An 18,718-nucleotide genomic window follows, 5' to 3' on the forward strand; every position below is an offset into this window, starting at 1 on the left:
GCAGGCCTCCTGCCTGTTAGGTCTTGGGATGTCCTTTCTGGTCATGAACAAGGGAGAACCCCGCTTGGGAGCAAGGTGCACTTTTATCCTTGGCCTGTATTACTTGCCCAGCTCCTAGAGGACACTTAAACTGGAAACAGAGTCTTTGGGGATCTGAAGGAGAAAACAGTGAACTCCAGGCAATGTGGGGAACTCAGAGGTAGAGGCTGTAGAGGCTCAGCAGTGGCAGAAAGAGGTCACATCATTAGTGATATCTGTTCCATATTTGCATTGGGCCTACACATTGTTCACAAAGTATCAAAATAAATGCTTCTGGGATATGAGCAATCAAGAAGAATTAGGATCCATGATGCTCCAAGGAAAGCATGTTGTTGCTCCCAGAACTGTGCCTTACACTGCATGGGCAATTTCCCCCAAATAAAACATTTACATCCAGCAATTGAGAAAGAAGGTAAGTGGGATGAGAGTCCTACCCAAAGGGTTTATAGTACAATGTAAGTGAGAGCCACAGCTCTTCTGATTTGTCTCTGCTCCCCTGCTTACCTTGGCAATTCTATAGGTGTTGTTATAGAATACATTGGCACTATAGACCTCATTTTTGTCCTCTTCTTCCCATAAGCCTTGTTTTTTCCTTGTCACCTCTGAAACAAAGAAACCCAATTCCACCTCTCAGATACCAAGAAGATTTCTTAAGCTCCCCTTTCCCACCTTTCAGGGATCCCAGTCTAACCCCAAACACTGAATTAAACACCCATCTTTGAGAGATGCATGTCCCATGGGGCTGGGAAAGAGGAATGGACATTAAAACAAGGAATGCTGAGAACTAAGGTCAAAGAAATCCCTACTTTGCCTGTGTCAGACAGACACAGAATTGGGTAGAAACTGGTGGGAAAAGAACTGTTTCCCAAGCAGTTACTTTATCCAAAGAGGGGCAAAATATCTGCAAATATTGGAGCAGGTTTTTCAGTTAGGAACTCAGGTGAATTCTTGGCTTTCTCTCTTCAGGAAGAGAGCAAGTGGGGATGGCTAGGCCTAAGTGGGAGGCTGGAGTGGGAGTGGGGAAAGAAGGCTCCCCATACGCTTTTGCTGCTGGAGGATACAGTAGAGGTTGTAGACAGCCTGGGCAGACAAGAAGCAGATGTTGTCCACTGGGTCCTGACAACGTATGGCCAGCAGCCTTACCAGGCACCCCAGCCAGGTAAACTGAATTTCTACCTAGGTAGGAGAGTTGAAAGTCACAGTTAACCCAGCCATTCCTTTAGTCTGGGTTATCCCAGGAAAATGACTAGGAGGAAGAGATCCATATGCCAGAGACTAGGTGAAATGGACATGAATTGAAGGTATAACTCAGTGGTAGATTGTTTGTTTAGCATGACAAGGTCCTGGGTTCCATTTCCAGCATATATATGAAAAATATGAGACAGACATATGTGTGTGTATATATACATACACACACATATTCACATACATATATGTGTGTTTGGATTATGTACACACACATACATATGATATGAATGAAACTGACAGGTGAATTGGGGCTATAACGCTATACAAGGTCACAGTTTGGGAATAATCTTAGATTCTTCCCTATTGTTTGCCTCTTGACATCCCACTCATTTTTCTTGCCTGGCTCAAATGCTTCCTCTTCTATAAAACCTACCCTAATTCCTCTCAATCATTTGTGTTTTGGTATTTTTCCCCCACCACATTTGATTTATGTACCCATCATCACCTTCTATTTCAGTCTGTTCTATGCACACCTCTCTCTTTCAGTGGATTGTAATATTCAAGAGGACAGAGAACTGCCCTAGACATCCACCTAGGCATGGTGCCTGACATTCAGGTAAGCATTCAGTGATTGCTTGTTGAAAGATTCAGAGTGAACCAGGTAGAATGGAAATGAATTGGTGGAGGAAGAAAAAACAACAGATGCTGGTGAGGAAAGGAAACAGGGAGAAAGGAGAAAACAAGACGGTGCTCTACAGAAAGTACAATAAGGAGTCAGGAGACAGGAGGTAAGGCTGGTGACTGAGGCCAGATGATATGATGAAATTTAGCATAGGGGTGATCAGAGGGAGCACCACGGCCCAGGCTCCAGGGCAGGTACCCACTCACTTCAAAGTTATTCATTTTCGCAGTGAAGCCAAGAATACGGGCAGCACACCACATGGCCCGTTCCCGCTCACTGTCCTTCAGGGAGTTAAGCCACGTGTTCAGTACCTACAGGGAGAAAAGAATGGAAGGAGAGGTCTGATTAGCTACATTCCAGAACCCAGAAAGGCAACTTGGAGTCTGGTTTCCACAAAGTATCAAAGCCATACTTCTGAGAGCCAGACTTCTTTTCCAGAAGCAGACCTATATGTGAGTCTGGCAACAGAGACCTTCATTTTCTCAGCCCCCAATATTTTCCCAATCTAGATGCTAGAAATCTCCCCACTGTAGATTCAGGAAGATGGCAGAAGTGAGGTAGGTAGCAACTCCAAATCTCCTCAAAACACAGAAAGGAGGTAGCAACTAAAAGCAAATTTGAGAACTGGGTGACAAAATAAATGCTCTAAGACTTGATACTTCATAGACTGAGACCTGGAAAGAATGCAAGATAGGTTAGAATAGGAAACAGAACTCAGGGTGCCCTAACCCTGTCCTGTGGATAAAGGAAGAGGGGCAATAAAGAGAAAAAGACAGGGCGGGAGACTAGATATTCTCTTAAGCTCACCCACTTAAAAACTGTTGTAAAGACAGAAAAAATTTGAAGTGCATAAAACTGCTTAAAACAGCACAAACAACTTAAAACCAAATTGGAAAAGAAAGCCTTCAGGGGGCAGCCATATTATGGAGCCCAACAGCAAACAAGTCACTCTCTTCAATCACAATGGCATCTTTCCACACCCAGACAGCTCTAAATTAAACTAGAAGGAATCCCCCCTGCAGTGGCCCTCTTAAAAATCCAACCAGAAAGAACTTCTAGAAGGACCACTACTAGTCATAAATCTCAGAAACCCCATCCCCATGCCCCTCACTACAAAACAAGGGGAACAGATTGGGGTGGAGGAGACCTGGGCCAAGGGAAGTCAGCCCAGGGAAGACTATTCCAAATAAATCTTCATTTGAATCTTTTAATTATATAAATCTTTAATTTACATAATTTATTATATAAATCTTTACATAATCAAAATCTTCAATTATATAAAAAAAGAAACCCTGAAGTTTAAAACAAATAAATCAAAATTCTGTCAATTTGACAGTATAAACAGAGAAATAATTACCTCAAATAACTTTTTAAAAAATATTATGACAATACCCCTTAGTTTCTATATTCTGACAACAAAAAGAACCTAAGCTTCATAGGAGAATGGGGAATAGAATATTCAAAAGAAGGCCAAAGTATCACATTGATATTAACATCAAGTAAGTCATATCAATAAGACAAACAATCAAATTCAAAAATAGATAAATTACTTGAACTCGCACTTCATTCCTTTGAGCCAAAACATGGTCTCACTTGGTTACCAAAATGACTTGTATAGTTTTCATCTTAGAGAAAACAGAGGTCAAGACAAATAACTCTCCAAGGCCACATATCTAACAACAGGACCAGAATCTGGAACTGCAATATATGAAAGCCGGAGCCCGTACTTCTAACCTTTATATGAAGGAGCAGAGAGCAGCTGGTAAAGAAGATGGTTCTGGTAGTGGGTGAAAGGGAGGAAGGAAGCTTCTCCTCCACAGGCAGACTAGCATCATTTGGACCCTAGCCCTGATCCCTGCCTTCCCTCAACACTCTACACCCAACCTTCCTCCTTGGTTCTACCTCTTATACTGCTCCCACCCCCGGCTATTCTGTTCCCAACTCAAATGGCTTGACAAAATTCATATCCACCTAGACCTCAGACTGTGACCTTTATCTGGACATAAGGTATTTGCAAATGTGATCAAGTTGAAGTGATTGCTGTCCTTATTAAAAGAACATACATGTACAAGCGTACATACACACACACTCACACACACACACACACACAACACACACAGAGTGAGAGAGAGAGAGAGAACCTGCACTGCGAATGAAGGTTAGAGGCAGAGATTAGAAAGATATGTGTTCAAAGTCAAGGGATACCTAGGATTGCCAGGAAACACAGAAGCCAGGAGAGAGACATGAAGCAGATTCTCTATTGGCACCTCCAGTAGAAGCCAACCTTGCCAGCACCTTGATTTGGAGTTTTTAGCCCTTTGAAGCCAGACAGTTAAGGTACATTATAAGGTACCTCTAGGAACAAATACATCAACATTCAAGGGTTCCTTCCCACTGACCTGCAAGCAGACCTGGATCTGAGTGGCCTTCTCAGTGACGAGTGCTTCCATTACTCTTCGAAGAGATTGCAAGGTCTCCCTGAATAGTTCCTGAGGAGGGAAGAGGGACTCAGAGCATTGCTGAGCTATCAGCTCCTCTAACTTCCAGTTGACACTCTTTTTCCTCAGGAAGCTTTTACTTGCTCAGTTCTGCCCCACAAGTTTACCCACATTTCCAAGTGCCACTTCCTGCAACTTGGATAATTCCTTTGTCATATTCACAAGAGCACACATCAGCCTGGTATGCAGTTACTCCCAGTGGGCTGGAAGTTCTCTGATATCACAGCCTACCCTGGAATTCCTCCATTCCCTGTTCTCCATGCTAAGCTCCTTCTGGACCTCTGCTGGCAGGGGGTGCTACCTCATTCTCAGGGTCCAGGAGGCCAGCTGGCTCCAGGGGAAAGAGAGCCAGACTACCAGTCTGCAGGGTAACTGATTCACAAAAACTGGGACAGTAGATTACTCCTTCTTGCTCTGCAGTGAACTAAGTGGCTCTGACCAGAAATACTAATTCTGCCTCTAAGCCAAAACTTTGTGAAGAAAGTAGGTTATCAACCTCCAAAGGCTTCTTACAAGATAGTTGTATACCTCCAAAATGAACAAGAGGGGAAATGAGAAGGAAAGACAGCTCTCTGTGTAATGAAGTATTGAAAAGAAATCTACCTCCAGATTAAAGCCATTCCTACTGGGCATCTGGGATTCCTAGTCAGTCTTGAGCAGGTAAGCCTAGTCAAAATGCCCTCCCCACCCTAACCAGAAGTATGTGAGGAAAGCCTTATGGGAACATCACTTGGGGAAGTCCATGGCACATCTCATATATACCAGTTATTCCTTGAGAACTAAAGGAAATGTGAACTAAGAAGGATCCTTGAACATTTGATGAGAAGACTCATAAATTTATACAATTAAAACATTAATTCAAAAAATGAAGGTAAAGTATTTCTATCTGAAATAATTTACAAACCAGAATCTTTATACCCTGCCAAAACAAACATGAGTAAAGGATATTATTTTCAGATGTCTAAAGGCTCATTAAAGTTAACTCTCATGTACTATTTAATTTTAGAAGTTATCTAAATATATACTCCAGATATTCTCTTCCTTGAAAAAAAAACAAGTAAGAACTCATGGGATTTGGTCTCGGGGGCCATATAGGAGAGAGGCAGAGGGAGTTTAAAAAAAAAGGCTAACATAAACAAACAGACCAACTGATCCTAAAGGAAACCACTATAATTCAGGGAAACTTTATTTTGAAAAAAAAAAATTCTCATCAGTTGGGTGCAGTGATGTACGCCTGTAATACCAGTGGCTCAGGAGGCTAAGTCAGGTAGATTTTGAGTTCAAAGCCTGCCTCAGCAATGGCAAGGCCCTAGGCAACTCAGCAAGACCCTAGCCCTAAATAAAATATTATAAAGGGTTGAAATGTGGCTCAGTGGTAAGGTGCCCCTAGGTTCAATCCCTGGTACCAAAAAAAAAAAAATTGACTAGGCATGTATCTTTGTAGGAGAGTGCTTGCCTAGCATGTGTGAAGCCCTCGGTTCCATTCTTAGCACTGAAAAAAAAAAAAACACATTCTTACTCTCACTCCAAAATTCAAGAGACCATGGCATCAATAAAATAAGAATAGCCAGTCAAGATGAAAGAATACAACAGAGTTCCTAGGAGTGGAACAAAAATGCAAACTTAAATACTGAGCCCTTTCCTCCCCTAAAAGCCCTATAGGAAATGAACTCAGATCTCTTATTACTGAGATTCCCAGGAACTTATTTATCTAAGGGTTTTTAATAAATCATATGTGAACCATCCAGCCTGGTTTCAATCATATGACAGTTATAAAGGGAAGAACCAAGCAAGTATTCACCTTTGGGCCTTTTAATAAAAGGTGAGTAATGAGTGCCCCAAAATAGGAAGTAAATCTCATGGGTAGAGTTCAGACTGCCTGACCTCTAATCTCTTCTTCATAAGAGGTCTTCTTTTCAGTAATTTTGTTTTATTAAAGGCAGATTTTTCATAAAATGCCAAAGTCTATACTCTCACCCTTTTGAAAATAAAAAAGAAAGAACAACCAACAAAAAGTTAATTACCACATTGGCCTGGCCCTCCTTGGGACTAGATGCTTCTTTCCGTATGACGTTGGAGGATGGCAGGGAGAGCACACTCTTGAAGCATGTTTGAAGCACCTCTACTGTGTTTTCTGGTTCTAAGAGAGGCTTTAAATTCCTAAGATCCAGGATGAAGCAAAGATGCAACCACTGAATGTCAGAAATAACAGCTGAAGGAGAAAAGATGTAATAATACAGAGAGAGATGGTAGAAATAGGGTCAGGCAGGAGAAGGAATCAAGAGATACCAGAAGAAGAGGTAACTGGAAGAGGAAAAGGGAAGAAATGATAAGGTAAAGAGGATCAGGAAGTGGAAAGTGAAGCATAGACAGCAAGCATGCCTGACAGAGGCAAGGGCACCTGATGATTTGGGATAACAACACTTTTTTGTCCCCCAGATGTTCTGAGGGAACTGAAAGGTCAGGAATAGACCTAGAAGTGTTTAGTTAGGAACAGCCCAGAAAGCAAAAGGAAGTCTGGGCAGAAATGACAGCAAGTACCTGCAGGAAAGGAAGAGGCACTTTCTGCCAGATGCTCAGAAAATCCCTCCCCAAAAAATCCTAGCAAAAGAAAATGACATTGTCTGGTAGATGTCTACTACTGCCAGGGGACCCCTATACTGGAAGCCAACACAGAAAATGAGAGAGAGGTAGGGAGGGTTAAAGAGTTGAAATCAAGTCAAGAAAGAGTCAAGGAATCAAAAAATAAAGAACGGATGGAATACTGTTACCTGAAGTCAGTGATGATGTTCATGGCCGTCCGCCTAATGGAGCTGGAGACACAGTTCACTGGCTCCTCCCTGATTAGCTCCTGTGACAACCACCCCCCACCCACAGAGACCAAAAGGATCATGAGTACTTTTTCTTTCCATTCTCTTCCTCCTCCATCCTGGGCCATACTCACAAGAGGGTTGGACCTAGAACCCTCAGGGATTTCCAACAACCAGATTCTGATGAACAGCACCTCTCCCTATTTCCCAGCCTTCCTACAGTACTCACCCCTACCTGGAGGACAAGAAAGGTTAAGATGAAAGTAGGAGAAAGAAACTGGGCTACTATCTTCCAGGTCTAGTGAAGGAGCCTTCCAGTGGTTTCCTGGGGACCCATACACCTTCCTCTCCTGCCTCTACCCCCATTTTCCTTGAGTGCTACTTACCACCATGAAGGATATAATTTCTATTTTTTGGGGAATGTCATGTTGCAAAGTGATGGACAGGTTGCTCAGGATGACTGTCACACGGGATAGAGCATTCAAGAAATCCACCTTCACGTTGTTATCCTGAACAAAGCAGCATGCAAACAGACCACCTCCAATAACGACAGGAATTGTCCTGGGCCCTGGGAAACCCATCTTCAATCTGGGCATAAGGAGCTAAGCATTCATAGCCTCCCCTAGACTGAGTCCCTGCATGTTCTCTTGAGTACAGCTGAGAAGAGGCAAAGCCTGTGACAACCCCATAGAAGGAAAGGGCCACCCTCACACCAGCCCCCTGAAATAGCTCCCTCTTCATAAAACTCTTAAATTTTTCAATAGCATAGTATTCTTCTCTCTCAAGGGAATGTCTTTCCACTGAATACTGTCTTCAATATTCAGGTCGTCCAGCTGGATGGTAGATGGACAGGGAATGGGAAGTGTTTGTCTCTAGCCTAGAGACACATACTCTAGACAAGCAACAAAGGCAGGAACCCCACTAAATGCTTCTTTCATGAATGTGTTGGCAAATTAGGCATTATTCTTCCCTTCAAAGGAAAGGGCAGGGAGAAGCCCACAGGCATGCCACACAGCATGTCAGTGGGGAAGGAGACAGTTTGCAACCATCCTAAAATGACTACACTCTCCTCCAGTCAGTAGTTTCTCAGTGCAGGATAAAGGAATATGAAACGATTGAAATGGAAACAAAACAGCAATAAGAGCCCCACCCACTGAGTAACACTGTAAGCCAAGCAAAGGTTCCTTGCGGGGGGAAGAGAAAAGAAAGGAAGGGATAGGATGTGGGTGAAGGACAGGAAACAAGAAGTACCTTTTCCACAATGCAGTTGTGGTAATGCTGTAGGACCGAGGCCAGGATAGTATCCAAATGATGGAAGATGGCTCCCTTGCTCTCTGAGATAATCTTGCCATAGCTTAAGTAGATGGTGCTGCACACCAGGCCCCACTCCCTTTGCTGATATTCCTGTAGGGGAAAAGGGAAACTTGCCTTTTCTTCACCTTGTCCTCTTGCTTCATGTGGAAACTGAGGTCAAGAGAGGAAAAGATTGTGCAGAGGGCCCCAAAGGGAAGACAGAGCTATAGAAGGGTCAACTTGGTGGAGTGGGGGGATGAGTGGTGATAGCAGATCCTGAGACATGGACATAAGAGAACAAGGAAAAGGACAGGGAAGATAAAACTGCCCTAAGGTGAAATACAGGCGTTATAGTTGAATCACAAGGCATGGTAGAAGTAGAGAAATTGTGGTGATGTGGGATGCTGGTAGAGCCCATGGGAATGTCATCACCTTCATCAATTTGAGGATGGATGATGTGTCTTGGTCCATGAGTGTAGTACTATATTCCTTCAGCTCATCCAGAGTTATCTTCAGATGTCCCAAGGACACAATGCCAAGAGCCACAGCAATGCCCTAAAGCAGGGACATGCCACAATTTACCATGTGCTGAGCACCTCTACTGTGCTTCTCCAGAATCAGAGATTTAGAGAGAAAGAACGGGAGAAGGAAGGAAAATGTGGTCCTTTGGACTTGCGCTTTTCAAAATCCAGACAGAGAGCCAAACATTGTAGCAAGAAGTAATTCAAAAAGCAATTAGAGCCAGACAGGTGCACAACTGTAATCCCAGTGGCTCAGGAGGCTGAGGCAGGAGGATCACAAGTTCAAAGCCAGCCTCAGCAATGGCAAGGCACTAAGCAACTCAGTGAGGACCTGTCTCTAAATAAAATACAAAAACATGCTGGGGATATCGCTCAGTAGTTAAGCACCCCTGGGTTCAATCCCTGGTACCAAAAGGAAGAAAAGCAACTGGAGAGGAAACTTCTATGCACTAGTAAGTCAGAGAAGGATTGGTTTAAGGTGGGAATAGAGGGGAAGTACAAACTCGAGGTACATTATCAACAGGATTAGTAGCTAATTAGAGAAAATGGAAGTGGGAAACCTTATAGACAATGCTTTCAGAGAATTCCAGACTCGTGTAGGAGTGTACATAAACAGCAGTCACTCCAATCAGAATGGGCAGAGGGAAAAGAAGAGAGGAGAAAGTGGATTCTGGATGCTTTGTATGTAACACAGTGGTAAGACAAATAAGAGGAAATAGTGTAGCTGGAAGCATTTATCTGAGAACTGACCACGTAACTCAGAACCAGAAATTTGAAGGAAAGACTGGGAAGTCTGTGCCAGGAACTGTATATATGTACATATTTATTTATTAGTACTGGGAATTGAATCTAGGGGTGCTTTTCCACTGAACTATATCCCCAGTTCTTTTAATTTTGAGACAGGAGGTTTAGCTAAGTTGCTGAGGGTCTTACTAGGCTGCTGAGGCTGGCCTTGAACTTGTTATCCTTCTCCCTCAGTCTCCAGGATCACTTGGATTTTAGGGTATGCCACCATATATATGACATTATGATTCATCTTGACATAATTATAAAAGCATGGAATATAATTTGCTCTAATTCAGTCCCAAAAAAGTTCCCTTTTCCCTCTTCTCCCTACCCTGTTCCCTTTCCTCTATTCTACTGATCTTTCTGCTATTTACATATAGTTTTTTATTAATATCTTATGGATATACATCATGGTGAGATTCACTGTGGTACATTCCTATATGTACATAGGAAAATCAGGTCAGATTCATTCTACTGTACTTCCCTTATCCCATCTCTCCTCTCTCCCCCTCAATCCTTTTCATCTACTCTATTTATCTTTCCTTTATTTTGATGGAATCCTCCCCTTTTTCCTTTACCTTTTTTTCCCTTATTTTAGACTAGTTTCTGAATATCACAGAAAACATTCTACCTTTGACTTTTTGAGTCTGGCTTATTTCACTGAGCATGATAGTTTTCATTTCCATCCATTTACCAGCAAATGCCATAATGTCATTCTTCCGCATTGCTGAGTAATACTCCATTGTGTGTGTGTGTGTGAGAGAGAGAGAGAGAGAGAGAGAGAGAGAGAGAGAGATTTTCTTTATCCATTCATCTGTTGAAAGGCATCTAGATTGCTTTCAAAGCTTGACTATTGTGAATTGTGCTGTTACAAACATCAATGTGGCTGCATCATTATACTATGCTGATTTAAGATCTTTTGGATATATACCAAGGAGTAGGATAGCTAGATCATATGGTGGTTCCATTCCTAATTTTTAAGGAATCTCCATACTGCTTTCCAAAAAAGTTGCACTAATAATGTGAGCTCTCACCAACAGTGTATGAGTGTACTTTTCTCCCTACATCCTCACCAACACTTAATAGCATTTGTATTCTTTATAATTGCCTGGAGTTTTAATTGGCATTTTTCTAATTGCTAGAGATGTTGAACATTTTTTCATATATTTATCAACCATTTGTATTTATTCTTTTGAGAAGTGTCTGTTTAGTTCTTATGTTCATTTATTAATTGGGTTATTTGGGAGTTTTGGGTATTTTTTATTTCTTTATATGTTCTTGATATTAATGCCCTATCTAATGAGCAGGTAATGAAAATCTCCCATTCTGTAGGCTCTCTCTTCATTGTTTCCTTTGCTGTGCAGAAGCTTTTTAATTTGGGCCTACATTTTCTTCTAGCAGTTGTAGAGTTCCTAGTTTAATTTCCAGGTCTTTGATCTACTTTGAGTTGACTTTTGTGCAGAGATCAAGTTTCATTCTTCTGCATATGGATTTCCTGTTTTCCCAGCACCATCTGTTGAAAAGGTTATCTTTTCTCCAATATATGTTTTTGGTACCTTTGTCTAATATCAAATAACTATTTATATGGGTTTGTCTCTGTGTCCCCTGTTCTATTTCATTGGTCTTCATGTCTGTTTTGGTGCCAGTACCATGCTGCTTTTATTACTACCGCTCTGTAGTATATTTTGAGGTCCTACATTGTGATGCCTCCAGCATTGCTCTTTTTGCTTAGGATTGCTTTGGCTATTTGAGGTCTCTTGTTTTAAAGTTGCCTTTTCTAGTGCAGGGAAGATGTAATTGATATTTTGGTGGAGACTGCATTGCATTTGTATGATACCTTTGGTAATATGGCCATTTTGACAATATCAGTTTACCTATCCAAGAACACAGGAGTTCTTTCCATCTTCTAAGGTCTTCAATTTCTTTCTCCAGTGTTCTATAATTTTCATTGTAGAGGTCCTTCACCTCCTTAGATTTTTTAAGTTATTGTAAATAGGATTATTTTCCTGATTTCTTTTTTGGCAGACTCATAGAGTATAGGAAAGTGATTGGTTTATGTATGATCTTGTATCCTGTTACTTTACTAAATTTATCACCTCTAGACATCTTCTGGTAGTGTTTTTTGGATCTTCTAAATATAAGATGTCATCAGCAAACAGACAATTTGAGCTCTTCTTTTCCTATTTATATGCTCTTAATTCCTTTCAAGGACTATGTTGAATAGGAGTGGTGAGAGTGTCTTTTTCTGTTTGGGGAGAAAATGCTTTCAGTTTTCTCCATTCAGTATGTTGTTGGTTTTGGGGTTTGTTGTCTATAGCCTTTACAATGTTAAATTCCTTCCATATCTAATTTCTCTAGAGTTTTAAATATGAATTGGTACTGTACTTTCAAATCCTTTTTCTGTATTTATTGAGATAATCAGGTAATTCTTGTCCTTAAGTCTATTTATGTGGTGGATTTATTGATTTGCATTTATTTGCATACATTGAACCAATCTTGCATCCTGGAATGAAACCTACTTGATCATGGTGCACTATCTTTTAAATGTTTTGTTGTTGTTGTTTATATGTGGTTGCATCTATATTCATCAAGGTTATTGGTTCAAAATTTTCTTTCCTTAATGTGTCTTTGTCTGGTATTGGTATTAGGGAGTTAATGGCTTCATAGAATGAATTTGAAGTGTTCCCTCCTTTTCCATTTCATAATAATTTGAGGAGGGGCTGGGGATGTGGCTCAAGCGGTAGCGTGCTCGCCTGGTGTGCGTGCGGCCTGGGTTGGATCCTCAGCACCACATACAAACAAAGATGTTGTGTCCGCCGAGAACTAATAAATAAATATTAAAAAAATTCTCTCTCTCTCTCTCTCTCTCTCTCTCTCTCTCTCTCTCTCTCTCTCTCTCTTTCTCTCTCTCTCTCTCTCCCTCCCCCACACTCTCTTTAAAAAAAAATAATAATAATTTGAGGAGGATTAGTATTAGTTCTTCTTTTAAGGTCTAGTAGAACTAGCTGAGAATCTGCCCATTACTGAGCTTTTCTTTGTTTTAAGACTTTTGATAGATGCTTCAATTTTGTTATTTGATATTGATCTGTTTTCTGTATCCTCCCAGGTCAATTTGGGTAGATCATGGAATTTGTCCAGATCTTCAAGATTTTCTAGCTTATTGGAGTAAAAATTTCAAAATTGTCTCTGATGATCCTTTGGATTTCAATAGAGTCCTTTTTCATCTCTAATTTTATTGATTAGTTTGGGTTTTAACAATTTTTTAAATATTTTTATGTTTTATTTTTTAATTGTAGTTGGACACCATACCTTTATTTATTTATTTATTTTTATGTGGTGGTGAGAATTGAACTCAGGGCCTTGGCACATGCTAGGTGAGTGCTCTACCGCTGAGCCACAAACCCAGCCCATGGGTGTTTATCAATCTTGTTTATCCTTTCAAAAAACCAACTCTTTTTTATTCTCAATTTTATTGATTTGGGTGTTTGAGGTGTAATGTTAGATTATTTATTTGGCATCTATTTTTTTAATGTATGAACTCAATGCCATGAACTTTCCACTTAGAACTGCCTTCATAGTGCCATTTTAATATGTTGTATAACTATTCTCAATTTTTAAAATTTCTCTCCTGATTTCTTCTGCTACCCATTCATCATTCAAAAGTGTATTATTTAACCTCCTATTGTTACGGTGATTTCTGTTTTTCATCTTGTCATTGATTTCTAATTTCATTCCATTATGATCTGATAGGATGCAAGGAATTATCTCTACTTTTCTGTATTTGCTAAGATTTGCTTTGTGACCTAAATTCTGATCTATTTTAGAAAATATTTCATGCCCTGCTGAAAATAAGTTTAGTCATTGATGGATGAAATGTTTTATAGATGTCTATTAGGTCCATTTGATTAGTAGGATTTTTTTTAGTTCTGAAGAATCTTGGTTTATGTTTGGATGATCTATTTAGTAATGAGAGGTGTGTTGAAGGGTTTGTTTTATGTACGTAGATACTCTACTGTTTGAGTCATAAATATTTACAATTATTATACCTATTGTTGGACGATTCCCTTAACCAGTATGAAGTGACCTCTTTTCTCTTCCAATTAATTTTGGCTTGAAGTCCACTTTATTTGATGTGAAAGTAGCTACCCCTACTTTCTTTCAGCTACCATTTGCATGGTGTCTTTTCCCATCTTTCACCTTTAGTCTTTGTCAGTGAGTCTCCTGCAAACAACATATTGTTGGGTCTTTTTTAAATTTTAATCCAACCTGCTAATCTATGTCTTTTGATTAGAGTTTAGATAATTTACATTCAATGTTATTATAGATATGACTTTTATTTCCTGCCATTTTTATTTATTTCTAATATTTAATTTATATTTGATTTCCTTTGATGATTCTTCAAGTATAATTTATTCCTATACTGGTCTTCATTTTTATTTTTCATTTTTTCTTCATGAAATATTTAATCAAGTAGGGTTTGTACTACAGACTTTACAGTTATGAATTGTTTTTAGTCTCTGTGGGAGGTTTTATTTCATAATTTTGTTGGGTACAGAAATCTTGGTTGGGCTGGGCATGGTGGCACATGCCTATAATCCCAGTGGCTCAGGAGGCTGAGACAGGAGGATCATGAGTTCAAAGCCAGCCTCAGCAATGGTGAGGTGCCAAGCAACTCAGTGAGACCCTGTCTGTAAATAAAATAGAAAATAGAGCTAGGATGTAGCTCTGTGGTTGAGTGCCCCTGATTTCAGTCCCCAGTACCAAAAACAGAGACACTTGCAATCTTTATCCCTAAGATCATTCAGAAACAATAAAATATAAATAAATAAATATAAAAAATGATTATATGCTTTGTCTCCAAGACTTTGAAAATATATTTTCAAAATGGTCTGATCTATTCTTGTAAATCTGGGAATGGAACCACCATTTGACCCAGCTATCCCTTTCCTCAGACTATACCCAAAAGACTTAAAAACAGCACACTACAAGTACACAGCCACATCAATGTTTATAGCAGCACAATTCACAATAGCTAAACTGTGGAGCTAACCTGGATGCCCTTCAGTGGACGAATGGATAAAAAAAATGTAGCATATATACATAATGGAAATTTACTCAGCATTAAAAGAGAATAAAATCATGGCATTTACAGGTAAATGGATGGCGTTGAAGAAGATAATGCTAAGTGAAGTTAGCCAATCCCAAAAAAAACAAATGCCGAATGTTTTTCTCTGATATAAGGAGGCTAATTCATAGTGGGGTAGGGAGGAAGAGCATGGGAGGAATAGATGAATTCTAGATAGGGGAGAGGGGTGGGAAGGAAAGGGAGGGGCAGGGGAAATGCAAGGATGGTGGAATGTGATGGACATAATTATCAAAAGTACATGTATGAAGACACGAATTGGGTGTCAACATACTTTATATACAAACAGAGATATGAAAAATTGTGGTATATATGTGTAATTATAGGAATTGTAATGCATTCAGCTGTCATTTTTCAATTTAAAAATGGTCTGATCTATTAGTGATGCTTTCCATTGAATTTTCTATTTGGTTCTGTTTCAGAATCTCTATTAAAGTGATCTTTCACTTCCTGTATTTTCTAATTTTACCTGTTATGTCTTCTTTTAGCTCTCTGAACAATTTAACTGTGAAATTTGTAAATTCTTTCTCTGACATTTCTCCAATGTGGTGTCAACAAAGTCAATAGTGTGTCATGTTGTGGGCTGTTTGGGCAGTTTTTACCCTTGCTTTTTCATATTGCTTGCCCATCTGTTGGGATGGTTATAACTTCTTCTTTGAAACAAGGGACCCCTTTGTGAGCTTTTCTTCTCTTAAGAGTTCAAAGCCAGCCTCAGCAATGGTGAGGCATTAAGCAATTCAATGAGACCCTGTCTCTAAATAAAATACAAAATAGGGCTGGAGATGTGGCTCAGTGGTTGAGTGCCCCTGAATTCTATCCCCAGTAACTCCCTCCCCACCAAAAAAAAGTTAAGAAAATTCTTTTTGAATCTGACTTTGGATTTCATTAGGATTTGGCACATTTAGAAGACATCTGTCAGTCTTTGGTGCTGGATCCTCCACAGATACTGGGACACAGGGGCCATTCTCATAGTTGCTATGGACCTCCCACCAGCTAGTTCTGGTTTGTCAGCTCAGGGACCTGTGGCTTGCTACTCAGAGGGTGCAGTGTCTGTTGATTATTTCTGTTGTGTACAGTAGTTCAGGATGCAGGGTTCTTGGCTGTCCTGATTACTGTGGGTCACTATGTACCCATTCCTCTCTCACAGGATCCTTTTTGTGGTAGAGACTGGTGGCTATCTATAAGCATAGGTCCTGAAGTTGTGGATTCTGTACAGGTGATCTGTGGTGTAGACACATTCTTCTTGGCCAACATAGCTCACTGAGATACTGTCTTTAGTACTGAGTAAAGATATTCAACTGGTTTACCTGGGTTCCAACTTCTACTGCCCCAGATTGTGAATGGTAAGTGTTGATTCCCTCTGCTGAATTACTGAGGCATGATCCAGCCAGTGTCCCAAATAGTGCCCTAACACTCATCAGTTGCCATGGTGGTCAGGCTGGGAGCCCAGTCAAGTAAGAAGCCATCACTCTCTGCTGCCTTGGACCCAGGCAAATTTCTGCTTTGACTGACCTTCTAGTGGCTATGGTAATGATCTGGGCACCCTTCCTTTAAGCTTCCTAGGTACTCAGGCAACTTCTCATCATGGCCTTCTACAGGCTGCTGCCACAATCTGGAAACAATCCCTCTATGCCACTAGATATCCAGGAAGCTTCCCTCCAGGACAGGGCCCATGCAGACTGCAACCACAATCAGGGGAACAGCCCCTCTAGGCTTCTAGGCACAGGCAACTTCTCACCATTCCTCCCAACAACCTCAGCAATCCCGACTGCTCTCCTTTCCTCTACTAAGACCAAAACTGCTTTGCCACTTGGGTTTGAGATCTCACTTCTCACAAATTGCAAGCATTCTCTGCTCAGTCTCTGTCCAGCTCCCTGGCTCCTGCAGAAGCTATTCAGAGTGATGGGCTGAGTAAGCACTTCTCGGGCCAGTCTGTTCCATCCCACTTCCCTTGTTGGCAGTGCGGAGAAGGAGTTTTAACAACTTTCAATTAGTACTGACCCCTCTGTCTCATGGCAGACTCTTTTGATTTAAGTGTTTGTCTTTCCCTAGATCTCACTCACAAGGATCACTACCAATATAGAGATACAGATGCCAACTATTTACCAACCAGCTAGTTATTTTGCTCTTACTATAGGTGGAGCCACCATTAAGAGGAGGCAGAATGGGAAACAGAGATCAGGAACCCTTGTCCCAGAAAAGAATTATTGAGATGTATAGACCATTGACCTCCAAACAGATAAAGGAAAAATTTTTCCTAGTTATAAAACAAGGACTACTTGAGCATATTGAAAGGGTTCTCTTCAGTCTTTCTTCTTAGGTCCTCCCTTAGCTATCAGCTTCTACTCATCATGGTCATTGTCATCCATGCTCATTTGCCCATATCTGTACTTAGGTTTGTGCCAGCCCTACCCATGTTATCTCACTGATCCTCACACTAAGGCTTTGATGTACACATTATCATCCCCATCTTACACACAGGGAAGTATAATGGCTCCCAAATCCATATGTCCAGCCCAGATCAGAGATCCATATCTCCTTGGCTACTAGACCCTCCTATCTGGCTATACCATGGGGACCCCAATGCCTCCTGTCAAAAGTCAACTACATCAGTTTGCTCCCTCATTTTCTCCTGAATTCCTCACTCCCACCAAAAATACTATGAATCTCCCGACTTGGGACACCAGAAACCCAGGAACCATCTGAGGCATTCACCTTGCTCTTATCTTTATTCCCTGCATCCATTCTGTTCCCAAATATTGGCAGAGGATAACTTTTACTTCCCTGTCAAAGAACTCTGCATTCCAGTGCAACCAGAAAACGACTGCTCTCCAGACATGCCCCAAAGTTCTTATTCTTCTCTCCACTCTCAGCTTGGGGAAAATTATCCTGTGGGAAGACCTGCTTCCCTCTAACTACACTATCCCCACCAGCCCAAGCAGCAATAGTCTCAACCACCACCATGCAGCCCTTATTAAGGTTACTCTGTGAAGCAACTGGGGAGGCTGAGGCAGGAGAATCACAAGGACATCCTCAGTATTTTAGGGAGACCCCTCCCCCAAAAAAAGAAAGAAAGGAAAAAAATAATATTGGTGGAACAGTTGGCAATTTTTGAACTGGGTCTAAAAATTAGATAATGATACTATGGCAATGTTAATTTCCTGATTTTGATTTTTCACTGTGACTATATCTGAGAAAATTTTTGTTTGAGTAGGTAATATACACTGAAATATTTAGAGGTAAATGTAAGAAAATTTTTGTTTGAGTAGGTAATATACACTGAAATATTTAGAGGTAAATGAGCATCACACAATTCCCTGAAATGATTCATAAAATAATAAATATGTATATTTATAAATACAAATATATGAGGAAAAGAGATAGATGATAATACAAAGGAAAATGTTACACTTTGGGAAATCTGAAAGAAGGATATATATAGAAATTCTTTATATTATTGTTTGGTTTTCTTTGATAAATTTTCTGCAAATATGAAATTATTTCAAAACAAAAAGCTTTTACAAAAATATCCTAGGAGGAAGGTACCATAGCCTCATTTTACAGAGGAACAGAGAGATTTGGCAATTTACCCAAAGGCACACACCTAGTAAGGAGCACAACTGAGATTGCAACTCGGGTAGTCTGGCTTTTCCTCTCTAAAATGAAAAGTGTTCCCCTTTTGCCAGGGTCCTCTGCCTCACCTCTCTCTCCTGCAATTCATCATGGGCACTGTTCAGGATGGATGAGAGCATGGTCTT

General features: G+C 40.5%; 1 protein-coding gene across 1 annotated transcript; it reads right to left on the reverse strand.

The window, feature by feature from the left end:
• Positions 1-594: 594 nt before the first annotated feature.
• Positions 595-9,021, reverse strand: LOC143396617 (maestro heat-like repeat-containing protein family member 7). Its single transcript, XM_076852543.1, has 8 exons — positions 8,943-9,021; positions 8,469-8,621; positions 7,604-7,726; positions 7,179-7,258; positions 6,432-6,567; positions 4,309-4,398; positions 2,116-2,220; positions 595-641 (listed from the first exon to the last, which is right to left on the reverse strand). The coding sequence occupies exons 1-8, from the start codon at positions 8,979-8,981 to the stop codon at positions 636-638; spliced, it is 732 nt and encodes a 243-aa protein (XP_076708658.1). The 5' UTR covers positions 8,982-9,021; the 3' UTR covers positions 595-635.
• Positions 9,022-18,718: the final 9,697 nt, after the last annotated feature.

Source organism: Callospermophilus lateralis, chromosome 4, assembly GCF_048772815.1.
Source record: "Callospermophilus lateralis isolate mCalLat2 chromosome 4, mCalLat2.hap1, whole genome shotgun sequence".
In the NCBI taxonomy this organism is placed as follows: Eukaryota; Metazoa; Chordata; class Mammalia; order Rodentia; family Sciuridae; genus Callospermophilus; species Callospermophilus lateralis.